At 36.7% G+C, this 16,137-nt stretch overlaps 1 protein-coding gene across 1 annotated transcript in view; it reads right to left on the reverse strand.

Moving 5' to 3' along the window:
- PIK3C3 (phosphatidylinositol 3-kinase catalytic subunit type 3) overlaps positions 1–16,137 on the reverse strand; it is an 81,006-nt gene that overhangs the window by 8,759 nt on the left and 56,110 nt on the right. Inside the window, exons 22-23 of the mRNA XM_018078807.2 lie at positions 14,321–14,489; positions 9,533–9,623 (exon numbers count right to left, since the gene is read on the reverse strand). Of these exons, the coding sequence (XP_017934296.2) occupies positions 9,533–9,623; positions 14,321–14,489 (260 nt within the window). The remainder of the gene's footprint in view (positions 1–9,532; positions 9,624–14,320; positions 14,490–16,137) is intronic.

The following is a 16,137-nucleotide window of genomic DNA, read 5'->3' on the forward strand; positions in this document are numbered from 1 at the left end:
TTAAGCTGACTTCCAGCCCAAAGAGCTCAGCAGCCTCTGCAAAGCAGGATGTTAAACGCTACAGAGCTGCTTCTGTGTGGGCAACAAGGGCGGCATAGAGCAGCTCCCAGACAAGATGGTTTAAGGTCTTGGTGTGGGCCTTCAGTCGCCTTAGGTTGAAAAGGCTTCCATCAGTACGGTATCGAATGTGGATACCGTCCTGATCATCGAGGTCTGCCATGGCCCTTTGGACAAGATGGTTTAAGGTCTTGGTGTGGGCCTTCAGTCGCCTTAGGTTGAAAAGGCTTCCATCAGTACGGTATCAAATGGGGATACCATCCTGATCATCGAGGTCTGCCATGGCCCTTTGGAGTATCATGCTAAAGAAGACTGTGAATAGGGTAGGAGTGAGAATGGCTGCACTGATGATGAGCTAAAAAAATGCTGATCATCACCTGCAGCAGAGTTCCATATAGGATGGGAACTTAGTAAGAATAGCCAAAGCATGGGAAAAATATATTTTACAGTAACAAAAAGAAAGAAACACTACTTCAGACCATTATCCCAGCACAAAGTTAACTAAGAGGGGAAGAGCATAACATCTACCAGAATAATGGGCATTGTTAACTGCTAATAAATTTGGACTTTGTTTTTGCTTGAAGTGTCTTCAAGGAGAAGTAGAATGAGTATTGTTTGGAAAAGGGCACCAAATGTGTTTATAAAGCTGATTTCATAGAAAACTCTCAGTCCCATAGAGTTGTGTAAAGTACAAAAAACATGATGGCAAAAAGAAGACATGAAATACTCAAGAAAATATTAATCTCATTAAAAAATGTAGTTAAAGGTCTGAGATAATGGCAGGCCAATGTCTTCACTCTGTTGAATGAATCTCCCCAGGTTTACCCTTTTTTGGTATTTTGCATTTTCAGATGTGTGACAGACTTAGGATTGAGATATGATACATACACCCAGTAGGGAACAGAGCTTATGTGGGTAAGTGCACTTTCTTGTAAAGTTGCAAGATTTTCACTTAGGACTTTTGTTCCTTAACCACAAGACTGCCTTTTCTCTCTCACAAAAGAGCAGATTTGTATGGATTTTTATTTTTCTTTGTCCTCAAATTTGATCTACTGTACAATATGGGCCAGGGGAATCATATTAAACTCAATTTTTTTTTTTCCACTAGAAATCATATTCTCCCTGCTAAAAAAATTACCTAAAATTAATTGGGTACTTAGGGCTCAAGGTTATGATAAACTTTTTAGAAATTCTGTGGAAGTTTTTATCGTCTTCAGGACAGCATCCTGAACACTCATGAAGCTCTGCTTTTCATCACTACTGAGGAAGGTAATAATACATTTTAAGGTGCCATAGAAGATGTACATATGAGAACCCTTTCTCAATCCTCTTTAGGTTTCAGACAAATTGCAAGTCAGCCATTCTGAAGAATGCACCACCAAGACTGGTCACTGCTCTAGTATTTATTCTTCCAGCAATATTAAGCAGCACTGCTTGTGTTTTATATAATTTTATCACACCAGTATGGGATTGCTCATTGCAAAATCAGCTGCTTACAGAGAAACTTCAGTGTCCTTTTCCATTAGGTCATAATACACACTGGATGTCATCACGACTAAAACCTCAGACAAAGATCAATTTATAGTCAAAAAAAGAAAACAACAGTATTTAGTGGTGTTTTCATGATTATTTTTACTGCTTTTCCTTATAATTATTACCAGCACTCAGTATCCAACATTCATGTGGCAGAAATTGGCATTAAATTCTTTGCTTAACCCTTATCACATTCCATCTTTTTCAGTAAAATACTTTCTTGTTTTCCCTGTTGCTTGCAGCCTAAATAACTCACAGAACAAACTATTCAGATGTTTTATTTGCATGAATATTTTCATTTGGAACACTATTCCAACAACAGCCTTTGTTTTCAAGGGTTGAATTTGAACAAACTGCAGTTTCTAAATAAGCCCATGTATGCTTCTCTCTATATTTTTTTTTTTTTTAAGTAGAAGGCACTAAAGATGTTAGAGAACATCTCTAAATTGAATATGTGGGAAAATCAGGGTTTCAGCTGCAACAGTACACAAAGATGATAATATTCCAGCTCAGAATTTCATCATGCTGGCCAAAAACTTACAGTCAATTAGAGAGTGCGATATAAAGCAACAGGAGAATAAGAGTGTTCTCACACTCTTGGTTCATGTTGTGATGTTTATTCCAACTTTTTTTTTTTGTATTTTGAAATGAATTAATATACATGAAAAATCAACAGCCTAGAAACAGAAAAGCTGGGTGTGCAGCTGCAGCATCATTACCCAAATGGACACAGACATGAATATCTGTCGAAGCAAAATAAGCTCCGTAGCAATGTGACACTTTTACAAAGAATAAACCTCCCCAGAGCAGCAAGAAAATATGACTAGTGAAGTAAAGAGACTCTAATCATGCAAAACTGAGTTTATTTCTCCTATAAATGTAAATTTCCTATTGGCATCAGGAAGGTTTCCTAGTGCCACCTTCTAACCAATGCTTGTATTTTCAGTCAGGTGAAAAGGGACAATCACTGCCTAAAAAGGCTTGTCAAGCTCCAACTTAGAGGTCCTTTCCATTTCACTAACTTGGGAACTCAACTCTCAATTATCCATTGACTGACTGGGGAGGAAAGAGGAGGGGAAAGAGCAGTAGGAGTTTCACTATAAACTGGATGAAAAAAAAAAAAAAGGAAAAAATTATCTCAGGCTTAGGAACAAACTAGCTCAGAAACTCTTTCTGTACCTTCAGTCACATCTCTGCTTCAGCTTTTATACCTCTACAATAAAAATAATTTTACTTTGATATAGTCAATGTTTCAGGAACAAAACAATGTCTGCTCCCTCTTTTTGATAGTTTCCAAATAACCACACTGATCATTTTCTTATCAAGGGGGATGAGCCCTCCTCAGACTTGGAAACACAGAGGGTGCTCCCAGCGTTTCAGTCCACAGAAGGATTTTCCTCTCTTCTGAGTGGTTTGATTTTAGCCTTTTCTGTGAGTATCCAGAGGCACTGTCAAAACTGAATGGGCTGCTTTCACAGACAGTAGTTACCTCCTGCTTGCTGGGAGTCAGGTATTTGTGCTGCCTGTGCTCACAACCACCTCGTCTGTAATGCAGTGTCTTTGCAGAACCTTCTTTAATCAATGGGCATCTGAAACACAGCTCAGGCAATTAGGACACTGTCCTTTAATGCCTGCTGAGTCCTTTGTCTGCCAATGAATCACTGGTCCCTGATGTTTTCTCATTTAAAGGTCAAATTTGCTATGAAGGACAGATAGAAACCATCTGGCTTTCCTGTAGAAAAATCAAAAGCTTTTTTTGTTAGGAGGTGACAATGCTGAATCCATTAGCTACATCCGAAGAGTGATGGTCTACTTCTTCCTTACGCAAAACTGGCTACATAATTGACTCCAGATTTTAGTCATTACTATTTAGGATTTATAGCACTGGCTAATTTTAAAAAGCCCAACAATTAGCAATTAGCACTGCAGCTGTGCTGGAAACAGAAAAACAAGGAGCACTTGCAGAAAAAAAAAAAAGTGAGAGTGGGGATAACTTCATTGTATTATCAGTTATGCACTGACAGGTCAATATAAAGACTTCAGCTCAGCCTTTTTCCTGAAAACTGAAAAACATATGTGAAGAGTAGAAAATTTAAAGGCAATTACCTCAGAGGCCACAGAAAGGGAGAGGCAAACTGGGGAGAATCTTCTGCTACTTTTCAATTTAATTTCATTTTGTGACATTTTTGAGCCACGGCAGGTTTTCAGAAAAGCCTAAATCAGAGAGTGGCAGTAGGAGATGGTGTCGTGAACCATGAGATGAAACACTATACTGACAGCTCTCCTTATAAATAGTATGGAGAGGACAAAAGGAGATGAAAGGATCAAAAAGACAACTAATTTTAAGCTCTGCAGCTACTTTTTCTTGGTTAAAAATTGATACGTTTTTTGCTATGAAACTAAATAGGATGAATTCGAAGAGGATTTCTAGAGGTCTGAGGATGGAAACAATTTGGTAATCCCTGTTTTCAGGTTCTTTTCTGTGGGAGAAAGTAGTGATCGAAAATGGAGTGAGGCAAGTTGAGTCAGTACAACAAGCTTTTCTTACAACTGAAAGGGACTAGCCTATCTATCTATAAATATTGGGTATATTCATTGCAAGCAGATAGCAGTGGATAAACAGTTGTGAAACTTCAAACAGCTTTGTTTGTTTTCAGGACAATGCTGACTCACTCATTGTCAGTCCAATTTTAGCTGTGGGAATGCTTTGTTAAGGTCAGCACTGATTTAATTTCTGAAAACAAACGTTACACAGTGCAAGTAGGAAGGGAATGTCAAATTTTGGTGTGCTCTAAATCCACATCTCCAGTTGAAGCCACAGGGAGTTTGTGTTTCTTTTCACGCCAGCAGGAAAAAATATATCCCTTGTCACTTTTCTCTGATAAGCAAAATCAGTTTCTGTAGAGTTTGTTCTCTTTTGAACAGGAAGAATGTGAAAGTACCTTCAAGGAGGACAGGAACACACCTGTGCCATAAACCACGTCAGAGGTGCAATCTATACTTATTTTGCACAAAGTTACACACGACAGAAGCTGCTGTTCCAATTTTGACTTCACTTGATGTGCATTTCTCCCAAGACTTTCCAAAACTCTTAGACAGAAACAACACCTGGGCAATATGCCTTCATTTAAGATGTTAAGCTTGATTATACAATTACATTCTGTCAGTGAGCTTCCTGGGATGCCAAGCTGTTATTAGATAGTACACATTATTTTGAAAAAAAAAAAAAAATTGGAAAAAAAAGATAAAGAACCTGCCTTCCTTTTTGTTCCCCACGTTAGCCGTGATATTCCTTCTGAATACTTTCTGCACTCAGATTTTTCTAAAAACTCTCGCTTAACACAGGAGTCTTAAATTCGTAAAGGAAAAAAAATGAAATCATAACTCAAATCATCCAATGCCTCACTGAAGAGGACACATTCTGTATAAGTTTCTTTACAGTCTTACTTGGTTTCTTTATTTGTCTGAACATCAGAAAGTCCAAGGATTGCTGACTTTCAACCATCTTCTCTTAACTAGTCTAACTAGCAAGCATCCCATAATAATACACCTATATACCACAGGAAATGACAAGAGAGAGTGCAAGAAATTGAGACATGGACAATGTCGATAGTATTCTTTATTCTATTTTCAATTTACTTCACTCTAGCCATCATTACCATACGGTAGACGCATATTTATGCTTATTTAGATTATGTATGTGATTACTAAGATTAAACCTACATTCTGGCTCTAAGATCTCAGCAGAAAGTTTGGGAAAGAGGAACACAAAAAACATTTTATTTCCAAAGGCAGCTTTACTTGCCAGCACGTTTTTACATCTGACTGTATTTTCACTAGCAGGCAGATACTTTCTGCAACATAAAGTACCTCCCTGACTACTGAAGTCAGGATGATACATGATGTCTCTTTATGAACATAAAGATTAGACTTGAACTTGAGCTACCATCTAACATGGCAAAGAAATATTCTTTAGAAATAACACTTGGAGTAATTCATGCCTACTTGATAACAGCAGTATAGCTACACCTACTAAAAACTTCCAGTATCAGAGATCTTTATGCCAAAAAACTGTTTGACAAAATAACTGCAGTATAATACTTCAACAGGCGCTATAATATATATAATATATACAATACTTCAGTAAGCATTCCTTCGTTTGAAAAGAATTTTTTTTTCTACCATCATTCTCCTTGCAGTTTAATTACAAAACTAGTATTCTGATTAATCTCAAAATTAAAGGTAACCTAACTAGTTACCCGTGTTACTTGACTTCAGATGCCTGTGGGACTAGAGCCTCACTGGCTCCAGTGAGCATGGACCAAAAGGAGGGCTCTACAAAAAGGATTATGAGTGTACTGCAGCATCAATGAGGAAAATGCTGTCTATGAACTTCCACCTACACTGTTTACCAGGACACCTTCTTAGATACAGAAACATTTGTAAATCTCCACCTTGGTCTCCGGTGAAAGTGATACCACGGCTGAAATGGCTATTGACTTGTCTCACACATCAAAGGTAATTTAATTTTGCAGGTCAGTCCAAAATAGATCTTATACCTAATTTGAGTCTGTTGATATATATATGGATTTTTTGTTAAAGCTTTAAGGAAAAAAATAAAAATCAATTGAGATGCTGAAAGCATTTATTCAATTTTCCTACAACAAGGTACAGTATTACCTTGTTAAATGACTGAACGAGCTTGCCACTCAACCCAAGAGATGCAAGACACCTTGTTCCTTTCTTTTATTAGTACTAACAAAGTTTATAACTGATTTGAGATGGGCTAACAAAGATACCCAAAATAAGTTTTCTAACACATTATTTTAAAAAACCCCAATCAACAGTGACCTACTCACCATTATATAACGGGTTAAGATGATTCTGATTCCAGCCCATTTACAGCTGTTGTCTGGTTTTCTTGTGGTTCTTGGTTGGTTTTTTTTTTTGTTGTTTTTTTTTTGTTTGGTTGGTTGGTGTTTGTTTTGTTTTGTTTGTTTTTGTTTTTGTTTTTTTAGGTTTCTTTTCCCCAGTAAAACAGTAAACCCAAAAATTGAGAACTAAATAAAACAACTGCTGTTGTATGAGCTTTCAACATTGTCATATGCACCCAGTAGATTATAATATCAACAACTGCTTTATGGAAGGTTCCTCTGTTCACCTCATCTTCAGGGATCCCATATCACATATTATCTTCTGCACAAATTTAGGGAGTATATTCAAAGGCTGATTTTGAACCAAAAAGACTACATCTGAACTGCTAATAGTGCTCAAAACCAGCTGAGCAGTCAAGAAAAAAAAAAGAGTTTATATAAAATAACAATACTTGGGAGATCTGAAAAACTTGGCTATCTTTCTGACAATATGTTATTGTGTGGGTCTTCTTTTGTTTTTTAAAGGAACAAGCACACTGTAAATTAACTCAGAGAACCCAGAAAAGTAGGATCTTTTCCTCTCAAAGCATTTGAAAGTGATTTGCATTCCTTGTCAGAAGCACTTGCCTTACTGCTTCAGTTCGAGTTTGAAACACATTTTAAAGCCTCTGTGAACAGACAGCCTTGAACTTACATGAGGGTAAAAGTCACAATTCACCAAGCTGCAGTCACTGCCAGAGCTAACAATCCCAGTAACTAATTGCTGCATTTGATCTAATAGTGATCTGTCATATAACAACTATGCTTTTCATGCAAAGAAGGCACTATTATTTATACTTTGTAATGGAATTTAGAAGTAACCACATGGATCTAATTCATGGCTCTCACAACTTCTTTTTAGATACTGCTTCCTTCCATGATCTCCAATTGCACACAATGCCATCATGCTTTACATAATCTTGATTTTTAACCACTGTACATCAGTGAACTGTAACATACTTAGCTGTAGAAAAGACTTGTTGGGTTTTAATTCTGTATGATGATCTGTTATTTCAAGAAAATTATACAGGAAATTTATACAGACTAAAAGAGTTTTAGAACTGTCTGAAATACTCAAATGTTGCTATATTAAAATAATCCTTTACAAGTATTTTACAGAACCTGATGCCCTACTATCATTATGAATTACAGAAACCATATACCCTTGGACAGCACTTCTAGAGAGTTTACTACCATAAAATGCAATGCCAAGATACTAACAAGAAACAAGGATATTTCATGTTAATTAGCAAGCACTGGGAAATTCTGTTTGATAAAAACATATCAGAGCTCATGAGAGAGTATTCAAGGCAGGAATGAACAATGCCACATGTCTAGTGGAAGGTGTCCCTGCCATGTCAGGGGGTGGGAACAAGATGAATTTTAAGGTCCCTTCCAACCCAAATTCTGGGATTCTATGATCAAACGACAGGGAACTCTGAACAGATACTGAGTAAGATTAAAATACACAGCAAGTCTCAAACCTACTGATAGTAACATGAAAGAACCAGCACTTCTGAAATTCAATGAAACCATTTGTTTGGTGTCTTGATGACTGTTTCAGTCAACAACAAACTTTCCCAAAAATTACTCTCTGCTCTGCCTGTAGTTGCATACTTCAAATTTCCTAGGATTTATGGTGCATCTATTTGTAAACTTTGCAATCTAAAAGATCTTCCCCTCCCTTACTGTATATCATGCCTTTTTCCAGTGGGTAGTAAGATTTAAACAAGTCTTCTTTATAAAAATGAAATTCATAGACAGGAGTTGCATACTGCTAGGAAGGTCTCTTCCTTCAAAAGAAGGTGTCTCTACAAAAATGTAGTTACTCCCAGAACTTGGTAGGTATTGAACCATTTTAGCTGGCTACTTTAGGCTTTTATCTCCCATGTTGTATGTGAGTTATCTACTTAGTCTTTGTAGGGCATTTAGGGACAGAAGTGAGGTTCAAATATTGATATAGACAAAGAATTAGCTGTCATTTTCTCAGGAAGACAGTCATGTGGAGGGAGGACTGTCACCTTTACCATAAAACACAGCATTTGTGGCTAGCTCAGCCTTCCTGGAAATGAAATTGAATAGCTACATGAACTCTTTGTATCAATTTGAAACCAAGGAACTCTGAACAGAAATGCTCAGATTTTTGAAGGCAAAAAAACCCCACTTTGTTTGAGTCACAATTTAGTCTTCTTTGGGGAAATTACATTAGAACATGAAATATTAATTTAAAGATTCTGAATCTCTGCTTTCATAGCTTATTGAAAACAATGAAGAACAACCTTTTTTTAGAGAAAATCCACAGCTGAAATAAAAATTACACTGAACTAATTTCCATTGGATACAGAGGCTCCACAAAGTCCTTTGTGGAATTAAAATACATAGCCCTTCACTATAAACCAGGTTATAAAAGAGCCAACATTTGTCTAAAATGTAAGTGCAATGAAATCTAGATGAACACGGATCCAGTATTTTTCATGTCAACTGGTGCTCAAACACCAAATGGAGAAGAATGGCTCAAGCTGGAGTAGAGGGACAAAGTCAGAATTATGGGACATCAGCCTGTTTTCACAATAAACAAAAATTTCTTGTGGATGAAGACATACCAGCCTACAGGTTTCAAACCTTCAGCAGACTGGTTTTATAAAACCATCCATGACTCACAGTAATCTACACTAGATGGAACAACCTTTCATGATATAGTCAGTGTTGACTGCTTTGGTTATAAAAGGTTTGATAAGGTGGGAACAGTGTTCTCACCTAAAATACCCCTTGGAACAGAGTGCTAGGGCAGACTGTGCACTACTGCATGGATGATAAAAAGCCATTCTGTATTTATGGGCACATGTGCTAAATGATCTCAAAGCACACGCTCCTATCTTTAACTTCAATGATTCTAGAAATTGATCAAAATTTCCTGAATGGGAGCAAGTGTTCTCAGGTCAGATACAAAAAAAGTCATCACAAGTGACTGAACATTTCTTAATGAGATGACCTAGGTTACAGAAAGACAAGGAAAGCTTTTCAGTTACCTTTTTTACAGTCTTGTCGGGTTCAAGAGCAATATCTGGAATGTTGGCATCCACCATGAGAGAAAATAAGTTCAAGATCAAGTTGGAATACCTAAGCAGAAGAGCAAATTACGTAAAACACTTTGTAAACTGCACAAAAGACATTTTTTGTAAACAACTTAAGAACTCATCATCTTAAGAGTGAATTGGTAATTCTTCAGAGGTCCATTTGCAACATTTAATTGAATATATTTATGCTAAGAACATAAGATACTGACATTAATCATCAAAGTTTAACCCTCAAACTCTCTCACACAGTCAAAACTCAATAAATTGCCCTGATTTTGTTATAATTTGCTAAAATTACCAGAACATTTACTCAGAGACACATCAAATATAAACTGTGATTTCATATATTTTAAGATTTAATGCCATTTTCTACCTCAAGCAGGACAAACATTTGCTAGAATACTGATTCAAAGGTTATTTTTTATTAAAAAGCGATACGGCAGTATGATATAAATTAGCATTCTGAGAGCTGAACTCTTCATAATTACAAGACATGATTTTTCAAGTCACTGTAAGGGCTTTTGACACAACAAGTTAAATATTTAACCAGATCCAAGTCTTCAGTTGCTCAGTTAAGCTCCAGTAACAGTGGTAGCATGCTACACTTACGAAGTACATATGTCATCTATAACCATTAAAACAGACAAGGCAGAGAACAGTTTTCAGCTTTGAAATGGTTTTGGAAGCACTCAGTACTATTTTTTTAAAGAAAACTATTCTGCCCTTGCAGGAAATTAGCTGTAAGCTGCTTTTTGAAAGGATAATTTTCAAGCTGTTCAACATAAGCTGAAACTCACCTTCCTCTGCAAAGAGGTCTAGTTCTCTTAAAGAGACAATGTATGTAACAGACCTCAAAATTTGAAATATTGCTTTGCTAAGAGCATCAGGAACTTCACAGATGATAGAAAATGAATTCTTAGCAGCAAAAATTGTTTATTAGGAAGCTGCTGAACATATATAAGCTGACAGTTGCAAGTACAAAGTATTTTAACCATACAAAATGATTGCTTCATGGGCATATTTTACAAAGTAAATACTGCTCAAAAAACCATCTCTCTAGACAAGTGTAATTCCATCAAATACTCATGATACTTAATTATTATCTGGAACTAGCACTACCTAACACATTCCCATATAAGATTTAAGGTTTTATAACACAAGCATTTGAAATAAACTGTTTGTCCATAAATCTTCAGTGTCTCCTTTGTTTCAACTGTTCTGTTTGACTTTCAAAGGGGTGAGGGACTGGAGTGGGGAAAATTACTTTTACCACAAGTCAAAAGAGAAGTAGAAAAGTTACTCTACCATTTTGCTTCAGACCTGGATAAGAAATCTGGCAGTCAAGTTGCTTTGCTGCCAGGAACAGACATCACAGATAGTACTGATTTTTTTTTTCCCTACCTGTCTGAAACAAACAAATCTACTTTAAACATGGTTAAATCTTACACGTATGTGCTCTCAAGTCTCTTCGTAGGTTACTGGTAGCTTCCATCAGCAGTTTTTCCTTTGAACTGACCCTGAGACCCTTTTGCTCTTGAAATGCATAGAGGACAAGAGCTTATGAGCACTGCAGGTGGTTACTGGAGTTATTTATGTGATGGAGGCTTGTAAAAAAGATTTTAAAGGTCTACTCATCATTGTTAGATGCCAGTTAAGAGCTGGTTCTGTTCCCCACAATCAAGTCTTTTGGTTCTTGAAACATAAGGTCATCTAAAGAACCTCGTTAAAAAAAAAAAAAAAAGTAGTTTTGGGGGAGGTATTGAGTAGAAAAAAACCCAGATTAAGAAAGAGTTGTTCACTATATTATCCACAGGTCTCTCCTCTGCCCCTCACCCCAGCATTTCTGTAACTCAGTAGTCCACTGCCATCCTTCTTACAGGCTACATATTTGGCAAATATGCCATGAGGTTCACAGCTGGAGAACTGACAGCCCAAATTCATCCTAAGAGGAGACATTCTGCTGACTCACCTGAGCTAGGAGGCTGACCTGTAAGAAACAAACACCTTTGTCAAGCAAGTGATATCACTCATCTTTGACATCTGCATTACAGAGTCCTCCAGAATGGCTGACTTCCATTCACAGCCAGAACAAACTTGGAGACAGGAATTCCTAGGTTTAAGAAGGTTCAATTAAGCACCTAAATACAAACCCAAATCCTTCTCACACAATTTGCTTTTCTCAAAGCTCAGTACAAGCTAACTTACGAAACAGATGAGCACTTGGCTACACTGAAGGTTGATTAACTTACAATTTTAACATGAAGTGCTGTTAAACTTAAAGAAATCCAAGAAAAAAACTCCTACATAGAAGAGGCCTTATGTATTAGGAAGAAATGCACAACAGACAGAAGCTCAAATTCTCACTGCTGTGTTTTCTGAGAACAGAAACTTTTGGTTTTAAGTGCTTAATATATCAAATAAATGCTTGATCCTAAGCATTCCTTTATTTATTTTTCCAACATTTACTTGGCTCCTTTGCATATAGATGCCCAAGAGTAATTAAATATTTAGGCTGTTGACACTGCAAATACTCTACCAAATTCGAAGCTACAAGACAAGGACAAGAGAGTTTACAGTTATTTGCAGTCCCAGACTAAGGCCCTGTTTACCTGGTCAAAAATTCCTAAGTTTAAAATGCAATTGCCTTTTTTCAGTGTAAATCAGGATCCCCCCATGGCTCACTTCTTCTCAAGACCACCTACACTCCCCAAACACTGTCATGTCCCAGTTGGCTTTCATAAATGATACCAGCCACAACTTGCCCTGCAACACACTCAGAATGCAGAGGCTGCTCCTTTATTACAGCACTGCTGACAAACCCACACAACCCATTACTGCTGTTCAAGGAAGTAGAAAGCATCTCCCCAACTTCCCGCAAAGCCCCCAAACAAACAAAAAACCACAAAATAATAATCATGATAATAATGCCAAAATGCTTACAATCTGGAACAATGAACAGAACTATTGTTTTACTTGTAACTTTTAAATTCCTTATATTTGTTTTCACTGTGCAACACCCATTCCAGTAGGAATCGTGGAACACCAACATACAGTACTTGACATATGTAAGGAACTGGTTACACCTCAGGGAAATAAAGAACAAAAATGAAACACAAACTGGGGAACATGACAGAGTTTGCATTTTGTCTTAGCAATCAGAAGTTATGGTTTCACACTACTTGGCCAGAAGGTGTATCTGTGAGTGGGTTTCTGCCAACATGCAGAGTTGTTAGAACTAAGCAGTTCCACATCCAGTTGTTCTTTTTTTTCAATAAGCAAGCAAGCTCAATAATTTTTAGTTCTAGCTGCTTGAAGTAATAGCTACAGTAATTCTAATATTCTCCCACACTATCTCTGTTGAAAGCCTTAAGGATATTTATCCAGAACCATTTAAAAATATTTCCCTATTAAGCTGAACAAATACTGGAGAGACTACAATTACAACTACAATCACAGACATTATAAATGAACCTATCTTGATTTACAGTTTAGGTTGTATACCCAAATTACTGCTATACTCCACACCTACTGATGATCTTTGTAGCAAATCATTACATAAATTAATTCAATGAATAATCCTTCACTGACACAACAGACCTCTCCATTGAAACAGCTAGGTTTAAACAATCAAAACAACTTCAGTATATGACAAATAAGAAATAAAGCATTACAAAACACCTTTAAGCAATTCAGAACTTGGAATATGCATTAGCCTTTCTGATTGTTCTCTGACACCACAAGTATTGTTTGCTGATAACATGCCACTGTTTTTTCAAGTTGTTGAATTGCTTTTAAGCCAGTAATATTAGTTCTTAGACCAACTCCTTACTCTTTCTCCATTTAACAAGTGGAGAACTACATACAGCATTTTATTTCATATCATTGACTGACTGCTTTTCATATTACATTGTACTTTTCACATATGCTTTCCATATTACTGGTTTTTTCCACATATTTGGAGGTTTGTATTATGTAATCCTGATATTAAAGTGAGATTATTTCATCTCTATTGAAGATGTGGTAAATCAAATCCCTGGACAGACCAAGAGTGCTTACCTGTGTTCTGTTTAAACAGAACAAAGCTGAGCTCAGAAAGCTGATGGTAAGTAATACAGTCACTGGAAAAGAATGAAGCTGATTCCAAATTTAAAGAAGAGATCTGTTGGTCTGTAGACACACAGAGTCTAAAGAGGTTTTAGCTGCCACAGTTCTGGATATCTAAAGAAATTTCTAACATATTTGATTGTCACTACAAGCAGCTAATTTTTGTCCCACAGGACCTGAAGTCAACTAAGCATATGTGTGTGTCAGCTTCAAGCCAAAGAATTTGATCGTCACTAATCTAAGCTGGAGGAGGATAAAGCAGCAAATGAGTAATGACTTAAGAGTTAAAATGACAATTACTTGATCATCAATAACCAGAGGAAAACATGCTTAAGGGCAAAAACATACCCAAAAAAGAAATATATAATTTGACACCCCATACAAGTTCCAAAATAAAGCTATTTAAGTTACTAAACAAGCAAAGCTGGGGGATTTAACTTGAAGAACAATTACATTCAAGCTCCACCACCGCTACTATGTTTTCATTCCTTTGTTTCATACAAATTCTTGAGTTTACATTCACACTTAAGCAAGTTTTGGGTTTTCCACAGAAACATTTCAGTGATTCAGTTGCTCCTCTTCTCTCCTGCTTTATGGCGGCTCTAACAAATTCCAGCACAAAACGAGCCCTGTTACCTGCGGAGATGCAGGAAGGCCGTGTAGCACTGCTTGCGGAACTCCTGGTACTGCTCACTCTGTGTCCCTCCCATGCCTTCCACCATCTCCTTGTTCAGCTTCATCGGGGGAGGAAGGGGTTTGGGGTCCCGGCCCAAAATGTAACCGAAGTCAATGTGGAACAGTTTACCTGCAGAGGAAAGAAAGGCAAAAATGTCACACAGTTCTTCATGCAAAGCTTAGAAAAATAGAATTTTTAAGTCTAGTCTCTAGAGACAGTAGGGAGCTCTCAGAAAATAAAATTCATTCTTTTGTGTAAGGTTTATAACAGTATATTTATATATTCATTTATATATTCAGTTGTTAACTTGAAATTGTGGTTTTCAAGAAGTAAAGCTGATTTCAAATTCACTAGGCGTACTGAAAAGCAAGATCGCTTTTTCTGCTTTTTTGATTTTTAAACATATGGAGTATATTCACAAGACTGAACCAATATTTAAAACTGGTTTGTAGATATTTAATGCTCAATTTATATAATAGATACTATTAAGTCTTTTCACTTTCTTTAGAATGTATTAGCAAATTAAAATAATACTAAAAGCAGTGCAATGTGTGCATCCTGTTCAGTTGCTGTGGCATGAAATATGGTAAACTTGACACAGAACTAATACAACAAAGGGAAAATAAGACTCAGGATCCTAACAACAACCTTTTGAAGCCACTAAATACCAAAGAAGACTTCAATGCGGTTTCAAAAGTCTTTTGAATTGAGTAAGGTCAAAATTTATCAACAGCTTGGAAATATATTGAAGAAACATCACAACAACTCCAAATCTGAAATTGTACTGCAAAGGCACCAAAGTCTGTCATGCACTCTTTCAGTACTAAAATGAGCTACAACACTTGATCACTACCTTCTCCCTTTCAACTGACTACATTTAAAACATTTCTGCAGCATTAATGTAACAAAAAACTTCTATATACCTGCTGTCTTCAAATGCACAAGGCAACTTCCCTTCATATCAAGAACTTGCACATGGCCATGCTTCTCACCACGGTGCTCACACCTTTACTGGGGAGAATTCACTGTATTTCCCTTCAGTAGTACCGAGCCAAGTGTGAGACACAACACAAAATTGAACTTCAGTCGGTAAACTGCAGTTTACCAGCAACTTCAAAAAACCTAAAATATCTGGATATACTGAAGACTAAATATTATATAAATACACAATGTTGTTAATAGAAATCAAAGTAGAACAATTCATAATTCTTAGGAGGCCATTTCCTAGGAACACTCTTGATTCACTTACATAAAGCAAAAAAAAATGTTTTTCAAAGTGTTCTGCAAATGTTTTTTCAGTTTGAAATGTGTAATTTAAGCAATGACTTGGGCCATAGCAGAACTACATCACAAAAAGATGGTGAGATTGCAGATATTCACACAGATACAAGATAAAAGATCTTTTAAACAAGAATGTAGAAAATTTTAGCACGATTGTTATCTAGACAGAGAGACAGCACAGAACACAGAGTCTTGTTTCAGAATTATGGAACTGAACAGCACTACAAAGGGATGCATTTGCTAAGAGGTGCTTTAATCTACAGCACCTATATTCACTGAGATTTTCATAAGATTAGGTGCTCAGCGCTCCTGAAAAAAAAAAAGGCTCAGTATTTTTCAATTAGTCACCCCTCTGACTATTTCACTGAACGGCTAGGCTTCGCAAATGAAGATTTGGGAAGGGCTCTACCCACATTTGTCACAAGCACGCTGGTGGTTGAAAAGGCCAATATGAGATAGGTATGTCCGATTGCAAAAGGCACAGCAGAAAGATTCC

The sequence above is a fragment of the Manacus vitellinus genome, unplaced genomic scaffold, assembly GCF_001715985.3.
Source record: "Manacus vitellinus isolate BGI_N305 unplaced genomic scaffold, ASM171598v3 scaffold_42_pilon, whole genome shotgun sequence".
NCBI classification, from domain to species: Eukaryota; Metazoa; Chordata; class Aves; order Passeriformes; family Pipridae; genus Manacus; species Manacus vitellinus.